We start from the raw sequence: 18,253 nt of genomic DNA, 5'->3' as shown, positions 1-18,253 counted from the left end.
CGCAACTTTTATAGTATTGATGATATAATTTTCCCTTTCCAGAAAAGTCAAAGCTATCATAAGCATGATAATTAGGTCGGCTTTTGCCTTCTTGTGACCATTAGCTTACTCTATTTAGAGAGAGGAGCAGCCTTGTAGAGAGTGTTCGGTTAATTCTTACAAAGGTGAAAAAGGAAAGAAATTAAATATCATGGTATCAAAGGTCGTACTTTAGCATTTACAGGATTGCAAACATGACTAAGAAAATCCCTTTTCAGGGTTTTTTTTTTTTTTTTTTTATGGAAATGGGCTGCATAGAAAATAGCTAGGTTTTCCCTATTCCATCCACTTGAGACAGAAGTTTTATTTTTCACAAATATGAAAAGTTAGTGAAACCTTAGCTTTACAGAATTAGGCATCTTGTGGCTTAGACGGTAAAGAATCTGCCTGCAGTGTGGGAGACCTGGGTCAGTCCCTGGGTCGGGAAGATCCCCTGGAGAAGAGAATGGCTACCCGCTCTGCCTGGCGAGCTATAGTCCATGGGGTTCGCAAAGAGTCAGACACAACTGAGCAACCAACACTTACACCTTCACTCGCTTTGCTGATTAGGATGTTGTAGTATATAAATGATGCCTTTTTTCTTTTATTAAAAAAAAAAAAAGCTGACAACTTTCAAAATAACTTCTTAGCAGCTTGTTAAATTCTAGAACAAATGGTTTCACAAGTTTCTGTGGCTCTCCCCATTTTAAGGTAGTTCTCTTCTTTCCTGCAAACAGAAGCACCAGTGTATGTTGCAAAAAAGAAAAACCCGAATGGCAAATGCCTTTAAACTGCAACATGTTACTTTTTGTTTCTTTAGTCTTCTTTGTGGTATGGGGGAAATCTCCCCAAATTCAAATAACTTTCAGAAGGTTTAACAGAGTGAAAAGTCCTAAGGCGGAGGCTGTGGTGCTCACACCTTCAAGGGGTTCATTACTGCCCACAGTCCAGCCTCCACCGCCCTCTCCCACTGCTGCTTTTTCCGCTTACATTTCAGACAAGCTGTATTCTTGGCTGTTGCTGCAAATTACCTGGTGATAGAACACTCTGGGGCTCTGCTTCCTGTGCCCTCCTTCCCTGTCAAAATCCTACCTGGTGTTGAAGCCCCAAGTCAAACACCTTCTCTTCCATCCAGTTTCTAATTCCCCATTCTTTCTCTTCTGTGAGCTTCTTAACCTCTCCTGTAAGCACCACGTTCTCAGAAAGCAAGGGAGCAAAGAGACCTGTGTTGTCAAAAACCAAACTATTGAAAGCAGTTAAAAAAAAAAAAAAATGAGAAGTTAGAGAGGGAAAAGTCAGGAAAATCCATCAGGAGACGAGTGCAATCCTGTGAACTCAGACAGTGGGCATCACGCGAGGTGCCAGCATCGAGAGAAACATCACAGCCGTGACCAATGACTGCACGTGTCCGAGGGGAGAGAGGTTGTCAGAGATTACTCGAGGTGCTTAGTTTGGGTGACTGAGTTAATCAAGAAAGGAAAACTGGAGGAGGAGACAATTTGAAGGGGAAATGAAAAGTTTGATTTTCTGTTCCGTTAAATCATGGGCTCAGATGGTTAAGAATCTGCCTGCAGGAGACCCAGATTTGATCCTTGTGTTGGGAAGATCCCCTGGAGAAGGGAACGGCACCCCGCTCCAGTATTCTTGCCTGGGAAACCCTGTAGACAGAGGAGCCTGGTGAGTTACAGTCCATGGGGTCGCAAAGAAACATGACTGAGCCACTAACTTGAGGTGCCTACAGAATATCCAGCATCCACGGGCAAAGGGACACAGGAAGAAGTGAAAAATAAGGGTACAAATCTCAGGGAAGAGAGGGCAGGAGTCTTTAGCACATTTTATGCATTAGAGAGAAAACTTGAGCTAGGAATAACAGAATGTAAATGAAGGAAGAGGGGCTGTCGGAGGTCTGGAAACTAGCAGACAGCAAGATATGGGGAGCCAGAAAGGCAGAGACCAGTGTGAGAAACTTTTGAAATTAGAGGGTGCAGAAGGTCAGCAGTGTGAAGGGCTGGGAGGAAGCCAGGGAGCTCAAGCAGAACGAGCACTTAGAACAGGCCCCTAGATGTGACCGTTAGAGGAACTGTAGGGGCCTTTGTAAGAGCAAAGTTTTGGCAAATTTAAATGAGGAAAAGCTAGATTGCAATGGTGCTGTGCGCTCAGTCTCTCAGTCATGTCCTACTCTTTGCGACTCAGTGAACTGTGGCCTGCCAGACTCCTCCATCCATGGGATTCTCCAGGCAAGAATACTGGAGTGGGTTGCCATTTCCTCCTCCAGGGGATCTTCCCAACCCAGGGATTGAACCTGCATCTCTTGCTTCTCCTCCATTGGCAGGCGGGTTGTTCACCACTGAGACACCAGGGAAGCCCCCTTACTACACTTGATCCTAGCCAAAAGGCCAAGAAGCGATTGCAGTGGGTTGGGAGGTAATGAGTAAGACAGTGAGGGGCAACAGCTCTTTCAGTAAGTCCAGTGGTGGAGGAAAGAGCATGAGGCGGATGGTTCTGGGGTCAGAACCCTAAACCCTGCTTAGATGGAACGGAAGGAGCTGGTAGAAAGCAGTACAGGAGAGGGAGAGAATGATCCCTGCATATGTAGGCCCTCTTTTACATTTTGGATCTACCATACCCATCCTTTTCGTCCTTGTGTCCCCTAGTCCAGTTTTTTGAGCCGGTATCTTCCATCAAACAGGTGTTCAGTGAATGAATTAAAACGATGTCACGTAAGACTTCAGAGTCAGAAGATGAGGCCGTAGTATCTTGCTCATCTTGACTTTGGAGAGAAACCTGGACAAATGTTTAAATGTCCTCTCCAAAAAGTTTGAAAAAAGTTACCCGCAACTTAAAAATTACTTAATCGTGGTGATAAGACTGCCCCTTGTTTTACTGTAGAGGAGCTAGAAAATAAAATGATTGCCAAGTCCTGCAAAGCCTCCAAATGCGCATATTTTTTTCCCTCAAGAAAGAGAGGTGGAAAAAACATAACTTATTGGCAACAGTCATATGAAAAGCAATAGTGTTATTTTTCATACAAGTCTTGTTTACAGGCTACAGCTGTTGCAAAAGAAACATGTTAAAAGTGGAAAAACTGACCTTGAGACAAAGCCTTACTCATTGTCAAAAGCCTGATATGACTGCGAATTCACCCCTTAGATGTTAAAGGACAAAAATATTTTTAATAAGACTCAACCTAATTCACTTGCCACCCCTCCCATGTTCATTGCAGCATGATTTATAATAGCTAAGCCATGGGAACTGCCTAAGTATCCACTGATGGGTGAAAGGATAAGGAAGTTGTGATGTGTGTGTGTGTATATATATATACACACAGGAATATATATGTATATACAGGAATGCACTAATTCATCCCACCCTTTTCTTCTGTAGCCATCAGGTTCGGGCGCATGCCACAGGCCGAGAAGGAAAAGCTGTTAGCGGAGATCTCCAGCGACATCGACCAACTGAACCCAGAGTCTGCTGACCTCCGGGCCCTGGCAAAGCATTTGTATGACTCGTACATAAAGTCCTTCCCGCTGACCAAAGCAAAGGCGAGGGCGATCTTGACGGGAAAGACGACAGACAAATCAGTTAGTTCTCTTCTACTGTCTTCATTTGGGGTGGCTGGGTTTTGTTGTTTTCCCTTTGAGTAAATGACTTACCATGTTATGCACAGATGTGGTAAAGAAACCGCCTGCCATGCAGGAGAACCCAGTTCAATCCCTGGGTTGGGAAGATCCCCTGGAGAAGGGGATGGCAACCCACTCCAGTATTCTTGCCTGGGAAATCCCATGAACAGAGTAGCCTGGCAGGCTACAATCTATAGGATTGTCAAGAGTCGGACACAACTGAGCAACTAAGCACCCATGCATATATGTTGCGCGCGCGCGCGCACACACACACGCACACACACACACAGAGTACCATTCTGTGGTTGGCTGGTACCTACTTTAGGCTGAGTCTAAAATAGAGGAGAGAGAGCGTTTTCAGATACGGTAAATAAACATTATTTTAAATAGGGAAAAACTTCTTCAAGCTGTCCTAATTAAAATTTTGAGACTAGTATAGAAAGGTACAGGTCATCTTGGTGGTGGTTTAGTTGCTAAGCCGTGTCTGACTCTGCAACAGGTCATCTTAACTTGAACAAATGAACTGAGGCGTCCTTCATGCCACCATGCTCTTTCAGGATCCATATCTTTTCTTTTCTTGGCATCAAAATCCCTGTCCACATTTGTAGGCCTTCAAGCAGCCCTGTTTTTCTCTGGGAAGGGCCTGACCTAGGTTTGGAAAAGGTGGTCGATCTCACGATTGTGTCATGCAGAACTACTCAAGTACCTCTCAGAAGTTCTCTGTGGGGCATAAAAATATATTTCGGATATCACACCACCTTTCTTTCCTTGTAGAGCTGTCTTGATTATTATTCCCAGGGAGCTGGGAGCCCCGTCCTCATGTTGTATATATGAGTTTTATCTTCTCAGAGGCTCTGAGCAGCCTGGGCTGCTACAGGGGAGTCTCAAACATCAGCAGGCGCATTGATGACCTGTTCAGGAAACCCAGACTGGGTGATAATGGTGGTTGAGTCCGTTTTCCAAGAAGTAGAATTCTTCCCTGGTAACAAGTTGAGAAAGCACATGGGAATTATGTTGAAACAAACTATAACTGTGCCTGAACTCTGTCCCCAGCCCTGCCATCACCTTCAACTGTGACCTGGATCCCATCTCTGGACCACAGTTTTCACAGGCAGAGTCTGGTTTTGAGTACAATGTAGTAGGTTCCTAGGGTAGTAAGAACCACAGGACATTCTGAAGACACTGTCCCAACCCTTGAAAGCCTTTTCATGTCATTTATTTTCAGATGAACACCTGCAGGAGAGGTGTGCAATTACTGAACAGATGAACAGAAATATGTAACTCTTTCCCCACTTAATTTTATTTGGGGAAAAGTTTTATCACCCGTTACTGTATTTTGATGACTTATCTCAAGACGTTTTTTTTTTTTTCTTTTAGCTACACCATAAGAGTAGAATCAGCTAATAGAAAAGGAAAACTTTTTATGCAGTTGGCTGTGTAAAAAGCCAACTATCAACAAGGGCACTGGGTTTCTTGACTGCCAGAGCGATCACTGGTACGCTAACAGTGTTAGACCTCTATCCAGCTGTTCACAGGTTTTTAAAAGTCTTGCACATTCATTATGTTCAAGACCCACACTACCTTGCAGCTGCTATTATCCTCTTTTTGTATTATCCTCTTTTGTTCTCCTCCCAGAAGCCAGTCCTGCCCATTGGCCAGCAATGGCCCGGTTGACAGAAGCACTGTGTGGTGAAATCCCCAAGAATTTTCACCTTGGGGAAACATTCTAAGTGATGGTTGATTTTTATGAATGTTTAGAACAGCAGGAATTTCCCACCTTGTTCTGCTGCCCCAGTACCTTCACAGTCAGGAAGTTTTCCTTGCATTGTTTTGTTCTTCTCGAATTCTAGCGAGGAGCTACTGTCTTCCAGAGGGCAGGCAACAGGTTGTACGTCACGGTAAAGCTGAGCCTCGGGCTTCCCTGGTGGCTCAGTGATTAAGAATCCACCTGCCAGTGCAGGAGACCTGGATTCAATCCATGGGTCGGGAAAACCCCCTGGAGGAGGAAACAGCAGAGACCACTTTAGTGTTCTTGCCCGGAGAATCCCATGGACAGGGGAGCCTGGCGGGCTACAGTCCAGGGGGGTCTCAAAAGTGTCAGACACGACTTAGCGAGGAAACAACAAAAAGCAGAGTCGATGTATTCTTTAAATGAAAAAATGAGGGCACAGCTAAACAGAAACGAATGGCCCCAGCCTAACTGATTTTACTATGGAAGGTAAACTGTGTTCATTTAAAGGTTAGAGAAACAAGAAAATCAGAGCAGCCTGGCTGAATAGTTAACAGTGGAAGGCAGTTTGCGCCAGTTCTCTGAGAGCCCCATGTGTGACAAGGAGCCAGGCAGGAGACCCTGAGCTGGGAGAGGCTTGGTGACCAGGGAGAGCCCAGAGCACACTGTTTACTCCACAGTTTGCCTCAGGCCGTTCAGTTTCCAGAAACTCCTTTCTCACCTTCTCTTTATCTCCCCATCCAGACCTGCAATCCACCCTGGAAGTCCTATTAATTTAATAGTACCTGAAAGATAAGAGGAAAGCATTAAAAAAAAAAATTTCTCCAGTAGTCCAGATTTTAAATGTACATTTCCAGTGACCAGCATACTGTGAGAGGCCCAGAGCCCGATTCACCATAAATCACTTTAAAAGCTCACGACAGTTGACTCTTTGGCTCTAAATCTTTGAGTTAAAATGAAGGGAATTGTAGGCTCTTTGTGTGTTAGTTGCTCAGTCGTGTCTGACTCTTTGTGACCCCATGGACTGTAGCCCGCCAGGCTCCTCTGTCCATGGGATTCTCCAGGCAAGAATACTGGAGTGGGTTGCCATTTCCTTCTCCAGGGGATCTTCCCAACCCGGGGATTGAACTGGGTCTCCTGCATTGCAGGCAGATTCTTTACCTTCTGAGCCACCAGGGAACCAAGGCTCCTTATGGGGTATTAATGTTAGTATCTCAGTTGTGTCTGACTCTTTGTGACCCCGTGGACTGTAGCCTTCCAGGCTCCTCTGTCCATACGATTCTCCAGGGAAGAATCCTGGAGTGGGTTTCCGTTCCCTTCTGCGGGGGATTTTATGGGGAGAGGGTTGTGAAGCCCCAAACTTTTATGCGGTAAATAGGTATTAAGCTGTTTTAAGGAAAAGTGCCATAAAATGCTTAATTATCGGCTTCCCCCTGTAGTAACTAAGACCGTGCTTTGTCTATAATGGTCACTCAAAATGTGTTTGCTTGATTGAATTAAAAGCTGCTGCCTATGCCCTTTGAAATTCTGGACTTTCATCAGAAGGCCTTTAGCCCAAGATTTGCTCACCAACCTGGACATCATTAAAAATCTGGATGGAGGCAGAATTGCCTCTTGTTAAGGTCTGGGAAGGAAAGAGAGACTGGGCCAAATTAGAATAATCCACCCTCTGATTACACAAAGCTGAAATTGAATTGTTTGGCTCTCTCTTTTCTCCTTATCTTGCAAAATCAAATTAAGCACTAGTGGAAAGAAATAGTGCAGAGAGGAATATGGGAAAGGGAAAAAACTAAAATCAGAATGTGATTTCCAATGAGACTAGAGATTTGTTCTTTATCTTACATGGTCATGTTATTCATTTGATAGCATCTGTCTCAGGGCTGTTATGTTATCTCTTCTTGGCCAGGACTTTTGAAAGTGAAGACTTGCATTGATAGGAAAAGTTTTGCACAAGTGCGGACGCTTGAGAGGATGGGGGGATCTGGAAAAGGGGCTGCGGCTGGTGCAGGAGAGCGATTTGGGCCCCACTGCACACCCCACTGGAGCTGCTGTCATTAGGATGGGTTCCGCCAAGCCGGGGGAAGGCTGCTCAGCATAGTGGATAGCCAGTTACCCAGAACCTTTGGGAAAGGAAATGGCTTTATTGAAGAGGCCTTTCTTTAAATTTATCTTCCTGCTCCATTTAACCATTGCCTGTTCTGTCTCATTGGTGAAGTGCCCGCTAGTCTTTCAGGCCCAGCTCCAGCATTTGCCTCCAGGCAAACCAGGGCTTCTCCCTTCCCCACTCAGCTCTCTCCTCTGTCTCTTATTTCCTGGTGCCATTGGCACCGTGCAGAACAGGTAAATGAGAAGATCAATTAAATGCTCCTTTTTTTGAGAAACATTTATTTATTTGGCTGCATCGGGTCTTCGTTGCAACACGAGAGCTCCTTCCTCGCAGCTCACACTCTGTGGCGTGTGGGCTTAGTTACCCCGCGGCATGTGGGACCTTAGTCCCTTGACCAGGGCTCGAACCCGTGTCGCCAGCTTTGCAAGATGGATTCTTAACCAGTGGGCCATGAGGGGCTCCCCTCCTATCTTTTAAACTTGGACGTCATACCTCTAGAATATGATGGTCCCACTTTCATTGTCCTTGCTCAAAGAAGAATATTTGGGAACTTTAGCTCTGGGTTTAGGGGAAGATGGGGAATTGGAATCGCAGGATGTGGGACGTCAGAGAAGAAACGTTAGGAGCACTGGACCTTTGAGCCACCCTCAAATAGAAATGGAGCTGACTCTCCCCATGGTCTGTTTCCCTGTCAATGGCTTGTTCCTGCCCAGACCCCTCCTTTGAGAGAATCTACAGAACTCTTAAAACCTCGAAAATGCTAGAACCAGGGTGCTGTGTCTCCTGAAGGCAACCTGAGAACTGAATGGACTTTGGAAGTTCCCAGTGTTTGACTGTTACTCTGCTGTGATGATCACACTGGGTGTATGGTCTCACATGATCCCATGTTTGTTGATGAAAATAGAGAGTGGTTTTCAAAAAACCATTTTCAGTGCCATGGTTTGTCATAAAACAATAAATAGAAAAACCCTTGGTGTGTCTGCCAGCTTTTCACTCCATATCTGAGGGATGGTGAGGCCCTCCTGGCTGCACTCTGTCTGCAAATAAGGAATAAAGCTTGTTATGTATACTGTATTGGACTTTGGGTCCTGAAGCATCGCACTGCTTATAATGCATACATGTGGAGTCACTGTTTTTATAATTGCAGGAGCAAACTGGTGCCATCATAAAAATGGTTCTTCTAAACAGTGTGAAATAGGAGACCAAGGAATAGTAAAACCAGTATGGAAATATAAACTTTCGTGAAAACAGTTCTGTACCCATTTAAATGTTTGCGTCCTAAAATTTACAAGGGCCGTCAAATATAGTAACTCAAACTATTGGAAAGATATCTGTCCTTTTAAATCCTACGCTTACCAGCTAAACAAAGTGTGGTCTCTCTCCCCATTTCCCTGAGTGAGCTGGGATTTGCTCCCCTGAGAAGGAAGACACCAGACAGACAGACCCTCAGAGAGAAGGGGGCTTGGGAACTGCGGCGCCAATAAGGAGCAGAATGGCCGTGCTGCTGTGTTTCAATCACTGTTGAAGAAATTTGGCTTCTGGAACCATTCATCTAGAGAGTCACATTTAAAAAATGAATTGCTTTATTTCCAGTACCGTCAGCAATCACTGAAGATATAACAAATGGCCTTCTTTTAGACAGTAAATTTAGAAGATAATATTCTATATAGTCAAGAAGAAAAGCATGTTTAGTATTTTTTTTTCATCTTTAATAATTAGACCTAGTTGGTCGGTATGCTTGTTTGCCAGCTGAGTAACATTTTGGTCAGCCGTAGATGTTTCTTTAAGAGATGAGGGTATGTGCTGGGTCATTAAAGTGTGAACAATTGCTCCTATTAAGTTTTTGTGTTAAATCTTTAAATGATGGCAGGAAAACGAGATACACTAGCAAGACTTTCAAACTTAACTTCCATCCCACATTGTTGTTCAGTTGCTAAGTCGCGTCCGGCTCTCTGTGACCCCATGGACTGAAGCCCACCAGGCTTCCCTGTCCTTCACCATCTCCCAGAGTTCACTTAGACTCACGTCCATTGAGTCAGTGATGTCATCCAATCATCTCAGCCTCTGTTGCCCCCTTCTCTTGCCCTCAGTCTTTAGCACTTAAATGGCATCTCTAGGAAGTAAGAGTTCAAAGGCCCTGCGCCAAGACCCCAGCATAGATGAGTTTAGAAGCCCCAGTTCCTCCCAGAATTGTCATTTTATGTAAAAAAAAAAAAAAAAAAAAAGCAAAAGTGGGGAGGTCATGTAGAAAGTAGCAGAAAGAGAAAAGGATTAGTCGTGAGTGAGGGGATCTGGTTTAGGGTTTGCTATAAACAGCTGTTTGACTTTAGAAAACCTCTTAGCTTCAGTTCATTCATACCTGGTCAGAGGATGACGCTGTAGATTATTCCTGAAGACCTGTCTGTTAGCTCTCTACAGCCAGTGGTTCTCCGCAAGAGGGAAATAGGAATGACAGAGGAGAAACCAGAAAGAAATTGAGGAAACCCAACCAAGGCAATCTGGATTAACAGTCACCCACTGGAGCTAATAATTGAGGAGAAGCATGTGTGCCTCAGAGGATGAAGGTCAAAAGTATAAAAAGGAAGGAGAAGATGAAGAAGACAAGGCCCTAAGAATTCACTTTTCTTCCTTGAGGCTTTGCTCTAATCTGTCAAGAAACCAAAGACCCCCAGGATCTAAACTAAGATCACCATTTTTCCAGGCCAGTTTTAACTCTGATGTGGTTACCAAGTGATTGTGAGACTGTAGAGTTGTCTGCTTCACTAATTTCAGTTTCCCAACTTGGAGATATCATCAGAATTGTTGCTGTTGTTGTTTAGCCGCCAGGTCGTGTCCAGCTCTTTGCCACCGCGTAGACTGTAGCCCGCCAGGCTCCTCTGTCCTTCGCATTTCCCAGGCAAGGATACTGAAGTGGGTTGCCATTTCCTTCTCCAGGGGATCTTCCCGACCCCGGGATCGAACCTGCGGCTTCTGCATTGGCAGGCGGGTTCTTTACCACTGAGCCACCTGGGAAACCCATCACCAGAATGATCCCTGCTTTCTCAGTTGATTTTTTCATTTGTCTTTCCTAGGTTGCCATTTTATTATTCAAAAGGAGCTGTAAATTAAAAGCATTCATCTATAGTCACTGAAACAACTCATAGATTAAAATGCTGATGTTGGACTGCTAAGAAACAGTATTATTCTATCTGTCCATTCAAAAAAGTAAACTTTTATTACTCTATTTTGTCTTCATTAATAAGCCAGCTTTTCCTGTGATCTTTGTGTTATACATAGGAGGTATGCAATAGTTCTAGAACTAATTTTAATTATCTATAAAAACAGTGCCCTTAACCCCATCCCAGTTTTGATATGTGGAGCCATTTTTGGAAATCAAAATATATCAACATAGATTGCATTTGCTGTATCTCTCCCAAGAAAACTAGCTTCCTCTTACTGAAATCATGTTGTTCCCCTGGAGAAACATTGTGTTCAAGTGCAGTTTTCCTCATTCCATCCTGACCTTTTCGTGGTCTGTAGAAGTGCAAGCATTTATAACAGCCAGAGGCTGATTCACCATGAAGCTAATGAAGCCTCAGGGCCTCTTCCCTTGCATAGAGCCCCTGCCAGTGCTCAGGGAAGGGCCTGAGCTATTTGTTCTTATAATCTGTATTACTGAACCCAACAGTTGTTGTAAATGTACTCAACAGTCGTGTACATTTCAGGCCCCACAAAGCCTGGATCTCACCCTGATAAGGTCCTAGATGTAGTTAAGCATTCTTTCCTGTTAAGGAGAGATGCTTATCTAGCCATTTGATACAGTGTCTGAAGATAAATACATTGTTAGCCCCAAATTAGAAGTGTAAAACCATTAACACCAAATCTAAAGAGGATATGGTTCCTCTGACAATGGCAGATCACGCGATGATACCGGGGAGGCTAGTGGAAAAGAGAGGACCGTGCAAGTGAAGGACGTTTTGTGTGGGACGTTTTACCAGAAATATAATATTAAGTCACTGATTCAAGATAAACTCCACAGGCCGAATTCCCCTCGTGGTTTTCAGAGTTCAGCCATCTGTAAACCTGGCGGGCCACTCTCTTCTGCTGTTTCTGTATGAGGAATCCCAATGTAAAGTGTGTGGGTTGGGACTTCCCTGCTGGTCCAGTGGCTAAGACTGTGCAGTCCCCGCGCAGGGGGCCTGGGTTCAATCCCTGGTCAGGGAACGAGATCCTGCATGCCACAACTAAGACCCAGTGCAGCCAAATAAATTAATTCATTAATTTTTTTTAAAATGTGTGCGTTAACTGTTTGCAGTCTAGTAATTGGTGAATGGGTGGCAAAGAAAGGCAGATCTCCAGGCAGATCACATCTGGATCACTCCTGCAGCTTGATAGATCCACACGGGAGCTGAAAGGATCTTATGCAGATTTCAAAAGTGCAAAAAAAATAAAAAACAACAACAAAAAAAAACAGCAACATCAGCTATGACGAGGAAAAACAAAGAAACCCACCTGGGATTCATTTGCATGTCCATACCCAGAATCCTCTGCCAACTCAACATTTTGAAAATGCTGAAGGGATCTTTTTTTAAAAAAAAGAAAAAAACTGGAATGGTTTGGCATGATGGTGGGGGCTGCTGATTCCTTTCTCTGTCCTTGAGTGTTTACTGCCAGGAAATCCTGACCAACGTCGATTGCCAAGGGGTTACCAAGTCACATTGTTGTTAAATTGGGAGAGAAAATTTGCAGGATTTTGTGCGTTCGGTGCAACTATCACAGAGTTTCAAAAACAGGAACCTGGGGCTTTATATGAGGGGACAGGGGAAGTCGAGGGGGAAGAGTCACAGGATGATTTATCAGGGCAGAGTTCCAGAGAAATTGCTTACATGGAGGTGGGAGAATGTTATGCATCCATTCTGTGCCAAGAAGCTGAGGGACTGAGGTCATCCAGAAGCTGGGCAGATGAGGTACTGTCCTTCCACACGTGAAGAGGGGATGACTTTATATCCTTGTTATTTGTGTTTGTACAGGTGCAGGTGGACTCTTCAGGTGCCCTCAGATTTCTCATAGCAGTAAAGAAAGCCAGCCTCTTGGTAGCATAAATTAAAATGGGCCACAAAACTCTTTGAGATCAGAAACCACCTTCTTCTAGGTTCTGTTAAAGCTAGTGTTTGTCAGCATCAGAATCTGGCATTCTGGAAAAACTCAACACATGTTAACTGAAGAGACTGTCCATCTACTCTGTCCTTTTTTTTTTTTTTTTTTCCCTCCCATTAATAATATAGGTCTGAAGTAGAGAGAAAAGCAAAATGCCTCAAAGCAGTATGAACTATTCGTTCTTGGCTTACTTGAAGCCTGAAGAGTCACCAGGCGAGCTTACTCTTGGGTTCCTCTCATCTGTCCTACTTTGTGGTTTTGTATTTGCTAAACAATACAATTGGAGTGATTTTTTTTTTTTGGTTTAAAAAAAGTAACAATTTCTGGAATAACTCCAGTGAATGTTGTTGAAATAAGAGGCAAGTTTGGGAATCCACTCAACATCTAAAACCCCTTAGAATTCGTGTTATTTCCTTCAGTGCAGAACAGACTTAATAGTTTGGTGAAGGGAATTCCCTGGTGGGCCAATGGTTAGTACTTTCATTGCTTGGGCCCAGGTTCAGTCCCTGGTCAGGGAACTAAAATCCTGCAAGACATGTGGCATGCCCCTCCCCAAAAAAGTTTGATAACAATCTTAGACTACTGTAGAGATTAATAGTTTAGACTGTCTGAACCAGTGGGTCTTGAAGCTGGCTACTGCTGGCTCTCATTGTGTCTGCTTCCTCTTGCCAAAGAGGAGAGAATTCTCATTATCTCTCAATAAAGCTTTTCAAAAGAAGCTTTATTTTTAGTACATCAGAGACTTCATATTCAGTGGACATGTGTGTGTATGTGCACACTCACACAGATACACACACACACACACACACACACACACACACACATATCACAGACACTATTTCCAAGAAATGCAACTAGCATATCCTTAAGAGAAGAGTTGGAAATCTTTGCAATCCACTTCAAATGAGAAATTCGAGGGCTAGGAAAGATAAATGACTTTTCTAAAGTCACAGAGTTAACCACAGGACCAAAGCTGGAAGCCAGATACCCTCAACTCTTATTCCTTGCTTCTGAGTAAAACACATGACTAGCATTGAGGGGTAGCTCCTTACAGAGTTCAGTAGGTATATACGTGTGTGTGTGTATATATAATTGTGGTCACTTATTCAGAGTAGCCTTGAGAATTTCACAAGGACCACAAACCTCTGGTTAAATCTATACAAGGAAATGAAAGAGAAAGATTATTTCGTGGACAAACCCAGCAGGCTTTTGCTAGTAGCCTATTGCAAACCTGAATAACTGATAAACGAGTTTTATTGATTCTTGACCCTTAAGGACATATACTTTGAAAAATAAGTTCCAACCTTTTTTTAATTTGCCACTTTTGTAGTGTTTGCCCATAGGCCTTATGCAGCTGCTCTTTCTGAAACAGATTGCTTCCAGAGCATTAAAAAAAAAAAAGAGGAAAGAGAGAAACAGACATTTTCTTGACTCAGTGTTTTCAGTCTGCTTTCAGACTGATTTTTCTGTAGTTAAGTATAGTTTACATATACATTATGTTTCATTTAAGCTCTGAGAGGATTTAATCTAAAACTGCAAGATTACTTTATGTCCAAGTGGGTCTATTCAACCCTAAGTTGCTAAAATAATTGTTTTTATTGAAAGAAGGTTAAAAATGTATCCCATTGAAAGCTAGAATGAAACAGTAGATTTTTGCATCATTGTTTAAATCAACAACAAAGACCTTCCAAACAACAGGAATTGGAGCTACTAGCGAGTCACCGGTTGTGGTATCATATCACCAGTGTTGGTGAAATATGTTTGGTTCCAGAAGACAGCTTGGAGGATTAATCAAGACATGAGTATTTTCTCATTGTTCAGTGTTTTCAACTTGAAAGATTTTCGTTAGCAAAGCAAGTGTCTGTGAAGAAGCTGGGATGGTATTGACCGTGAATGAGAAATTTCCAACTCAGCCACTTTCTCCCATTTTTCTTTGCAGCCGTTTGTTATCTATGACATGAACTCCTTAATGATGGGAGAAGATAAAATCAAGTTCAAGCACATCAGCCCCCTGCAGGAGCCCAGCAAAGAGGTGGCCATCCGCATCTTCCAGGGGTGTCAGTTTCGCTCCGTGGAAGCCGTGCAGGAGATCACCGAGTACGCCAAGAATATCCCCGGCTTTGTGAACCTTGACTTGAATGACCAAGTAACTCTCCTAAAATACGGCGTGCACGAGATCATTTACACGATGCTGGCCTCCTTGATGAATAAGGATGGGGTCCTCATATCTGAGGGCCAAGGATTCATGACAAGGGAGTTTCTAAAGAGCCTGCGAAAGCCCTTTGGTGACTTTATGGAGCCCAAGTTCGAGTTTGCTGTGAAGTTCAACGCACTGGAATTAGATGACAGCGACTTAGCAATATTTATAGCTGTCATTATTCTCAGTGGAGGTAAGCTGCTGCTTGCGGTTTTCCGTGAAGGAGCGTGGGGTGGGGGTGGGATGGCTGAATGAATGTCAACTTGCCCTCGCGTGAGGCTTTGCGCCTTTCCCCTCTGCACTTACCACACTTTCCACACAGAGAGTGCCAGTGGGATAATGCTCTGGGAGTGTCGCTACCCATGAGACATACCGAGAAAGAATATCAATTGATTTCCTCTCTGACAGCTGTGGGTAACTCAGGTGCTTTTCCTTTATTCTGAAAAAATATTTTTTTCTGGTCAAATCCAAACATGGAAGACAAATGCCCTCTTCTCCTTTTTTTTTTTTCCCCCTCTTTATTTCCTTGTCTTTTTCTGTTCCTTTCCAGAAGGCCAATCTATTTTTCATTTAAGTAATGCCATGTATAACTTTGTGAGACGATGCTCACTTGCATAGAGAAAGTACCACTGTGTGTGTGTGGTCAGATTATGCTCCAGCCCCACCATCGGCGAGGTGTTACTTTGAATCGCTTTTGCAGGTTCAGGGATCAAAGAGGACACATCTGCTGACCTCTGCCTCCTCTCCCGTGTGGAGTCCTCTGACAACTCCTCTGACCGTACCTTGGTGAGGTGGTTGGCTGTGATCAAGAATGCAGTCCCAACCAGAGAACTCCCAACAAAGACAGAAATTGAGTTATTTAGGCATTCTTTGTACTTTTGGCCTTGCAAGGGCATGATCTGATTAACCAACTCCGAAAGCCAGGTTTTACACTACAAGCTACTTTCACTGGCACCTCATGGGTTTCCCACTTGAGTAGAAGAAAGTTTTAGTGTCATCTCTCTATATAAAAATTGTCTTCAGACAATCAGTTTTTATTACTGAGGTGGACTTAGGGCGAAGTTTTTTGTGGGTGCTCTACAGAATACCCCCTGTGCATGAAAACTGATGTGTAGGGGGACAGTGGTCCTTTGGATGTAAGTTGTGTGGACTAGACTGCATGTCACAAAGAGCAAGGCCTACTCCGTAGTCTTTTGTTGTCCAGTTACTCGAGAGCAGAGTGCTTCTGAGATCAGATGCGTGGCGTGTTAATAACAAGGAGAGTGAGTAGCGAGTGCTCACTGAGCACTTTCTGTGTGCAGTCAGCTTTCTAACCACGTCACACACATTCATTCACTTCTCACAGCCCCAGTGAGGTGAACACTCTTTTGCAAATAAGGAAACCAAAGCCCTGAAAGGTTCAGTAACTTGGCCAGAATCTCCCAGACAGCAAAGATGGAGTCAGGATGATGAACCAAGGTCATCCAGGTGGCTCCACGGTCTACACTGGCAGCCCACTTTACATGACCAGGGTGCAAACAGATAATGGCACAGTGCAGATTAACTCCGACGCCACAAGCCCTTTGTCATGTGATGATTAATAATTGCAAAACTATGCTAGCCGACGTGTTTTGAGACCTACTTCTACAGTTGACCCTTGAATCTCTGGAATCTGTGATTCATTCAACAAAGAATGAGATTCCAGTTTATGTTAGGTCCATTGGGAGAAAAAGATTCAATTTTGAACAACCAGGTCAGAAAACAAGTTGGTACTGTTTAGCTAACATTTTAAGGCCCATTTTATTTTTATTGAAATATAGAAATATAATTATTAACATGTGATCTATTTCTAAGATTTTTCCTAATTATACTATATATACCATGTTTATGGGCTTCCCCGAAGCTCAATGGTAAAGAATCTGCCTGCAGTGCCGGAGGCTCAGGTTCAATCCCTTGGTGGTGAAGATCCCCTGGGGGAGGGCATGGCAACCCACTCCAGTATTCTTGCTGGAGAATCCCTGGCGGCTACAGTCCATTGGATCACAAAGCATCGGACATGGTAACTGAGCACATACCATGTTTATATTCCTTTTTACACCTAATCATTTCTCATGTCATTAACAACCTTAATATTTTTCTTAATTTTAAAAATAAGAGTAATATACGGTCATGTTTTGATTCAAAGACTATAGAAAGGTGTAAGTGAAAGGTAAAGCTCTGGATCCTCAAAATAAAATAGGATTAACAAAGGTCTGTTTCTCCTACCAAAACGCTTCTGTGCCTGTGCTGACATATCTGTATGCTGCCGTTTAAAATTTGTTTTAATTGAAGTATAGTTGACTTACAGCGTCGTGTTCATTTCTGCTGTACAGCGAAACGATTCAGCTGCGTGTGTGTGTATATTTATGCCTTTTTTACTCTTCTGCATCATGATTTGCCACAGGATATTGACCATGATTCCCTGTGCTATAGAGCAGGACCTACTGTCTGTCCATTCTCTAGGTAACAGCCTACGTCTGCCAACTCCAGCCTCCCACTCCATCCCTCCCCCATCTCCTGTCTTTCTTGGCAACCCGAGGTCTACGCTCTATGTCTGTGAGTCTCTGTCTGTTTCACAGAGAGCTTCACTTGTGTTGTGTCTTAGATTTCACGTGTAAGTGACATCCTGTGGTATTCCTCCTTCTGATTCTCTTCACTTAGTGTGACGATCTCTAGTTGTAGTGGTGTTGCCGCAAAGGGCATTGTTTCACTCCATGGTAAATACGAAGCACAGCTTCTCTGTCTGCTCATCTGTCGACTGGACGTTTAGGTCGTTTCCAAGTCTTGGCGGTTGTGGATAGTGCTGCTGTGAGCATAGGGTGCACGTATCTTTCTGAATTAGAGTTTTATCTGGATATATGCCCGGGAGTGGGATTGCTGAATCATGTGGCAACTCTATTTTTAGTTTTTTGAGGAACCCATACTGTTTTCCATAGTGGCTGCACCAACTTACATCCTCACCAACAGTGTAGGAGGGCTCCCTGTTCTCAGCACCCTCTTCACTATTTGTTACTTGCAGATTTTTGAGGATGGCCATTCTGGCTACTGTGAGGCAATGCCTCACCATGGCTTTGATTTGCATTTCTCTAATGTATGCTATCAATTTTAATGACAATAACATATTTCATTTCATAAAAGACCATTACATGCTAAATTATCTCCCTACTTATGTATAGGTTGCTTTATATTATAAGAGCAAATTATGGTTGATTTATGTTATAGAAAATTATGGAAAATGTGTTCTAAATTCTACTGCAGTGATTCTTCTTACATATAAATTTCTGTTAACATTTCAGATTATTTTCTCACTCTATAAATTATCAGAAGTAGAATTGCTGAATAGACGCCCATGAACATTTTTAAATCTTTTGTTTCATTATTGCCAGATTGTTTTTCCATAAAGTTTGTGCCAGTTTATATTCATT

General features: G+C 43.3%; 1 protein-coding gene across 14 annotated transcripts in view; it reads left to right on the top strand.

Annotated features, from left to right (window-relative positions):
• Nucleotides 1-18,253, top strand: part of PPARG (peroxisome proliferator activated receptor gamma) — a 122,748-nt gene that overhangs the window by 89,926 nt on the left and 14,569 nt on the right. For 13 of the 14 annotated variants that reach the window (XM_015102096.4, XM_060402029.1, XM_060402028.1 and 10 more), the window contains 2 exon segments: nucleotides 3,403-3,602; nucleotides 14,553-15,003. In XM_015102096.4, coding sequence (XP_014957582.1) covers nucleotides 3,403-3,602; nucleotides 14,553-15,003 — 651 coding nt within the window. 14 annotated transcript variants of the gene reach the window in all.

The sequence above is a fragment of the Ovis aries genome, chromosome 19 (genome assembly GCF_016772045.2).
Source record: "Ovis aries strain OAR_USU_Benz2616 breed Rambouillet chromosome 19, ARS-UI_Ramb_v3.0, whole genome shotgun sequence".
In the NCBI taxonomy this organism is placed as follows: domain Eukaryota; kingdom Metazoa; phylum Chordata; class Mammalia; order Artiodactyla; family Bovidae; genus Ovis; species Ovis aries.
This window is presented reverse-complemented; position numbering and strand designations above follow the sequence as displayed.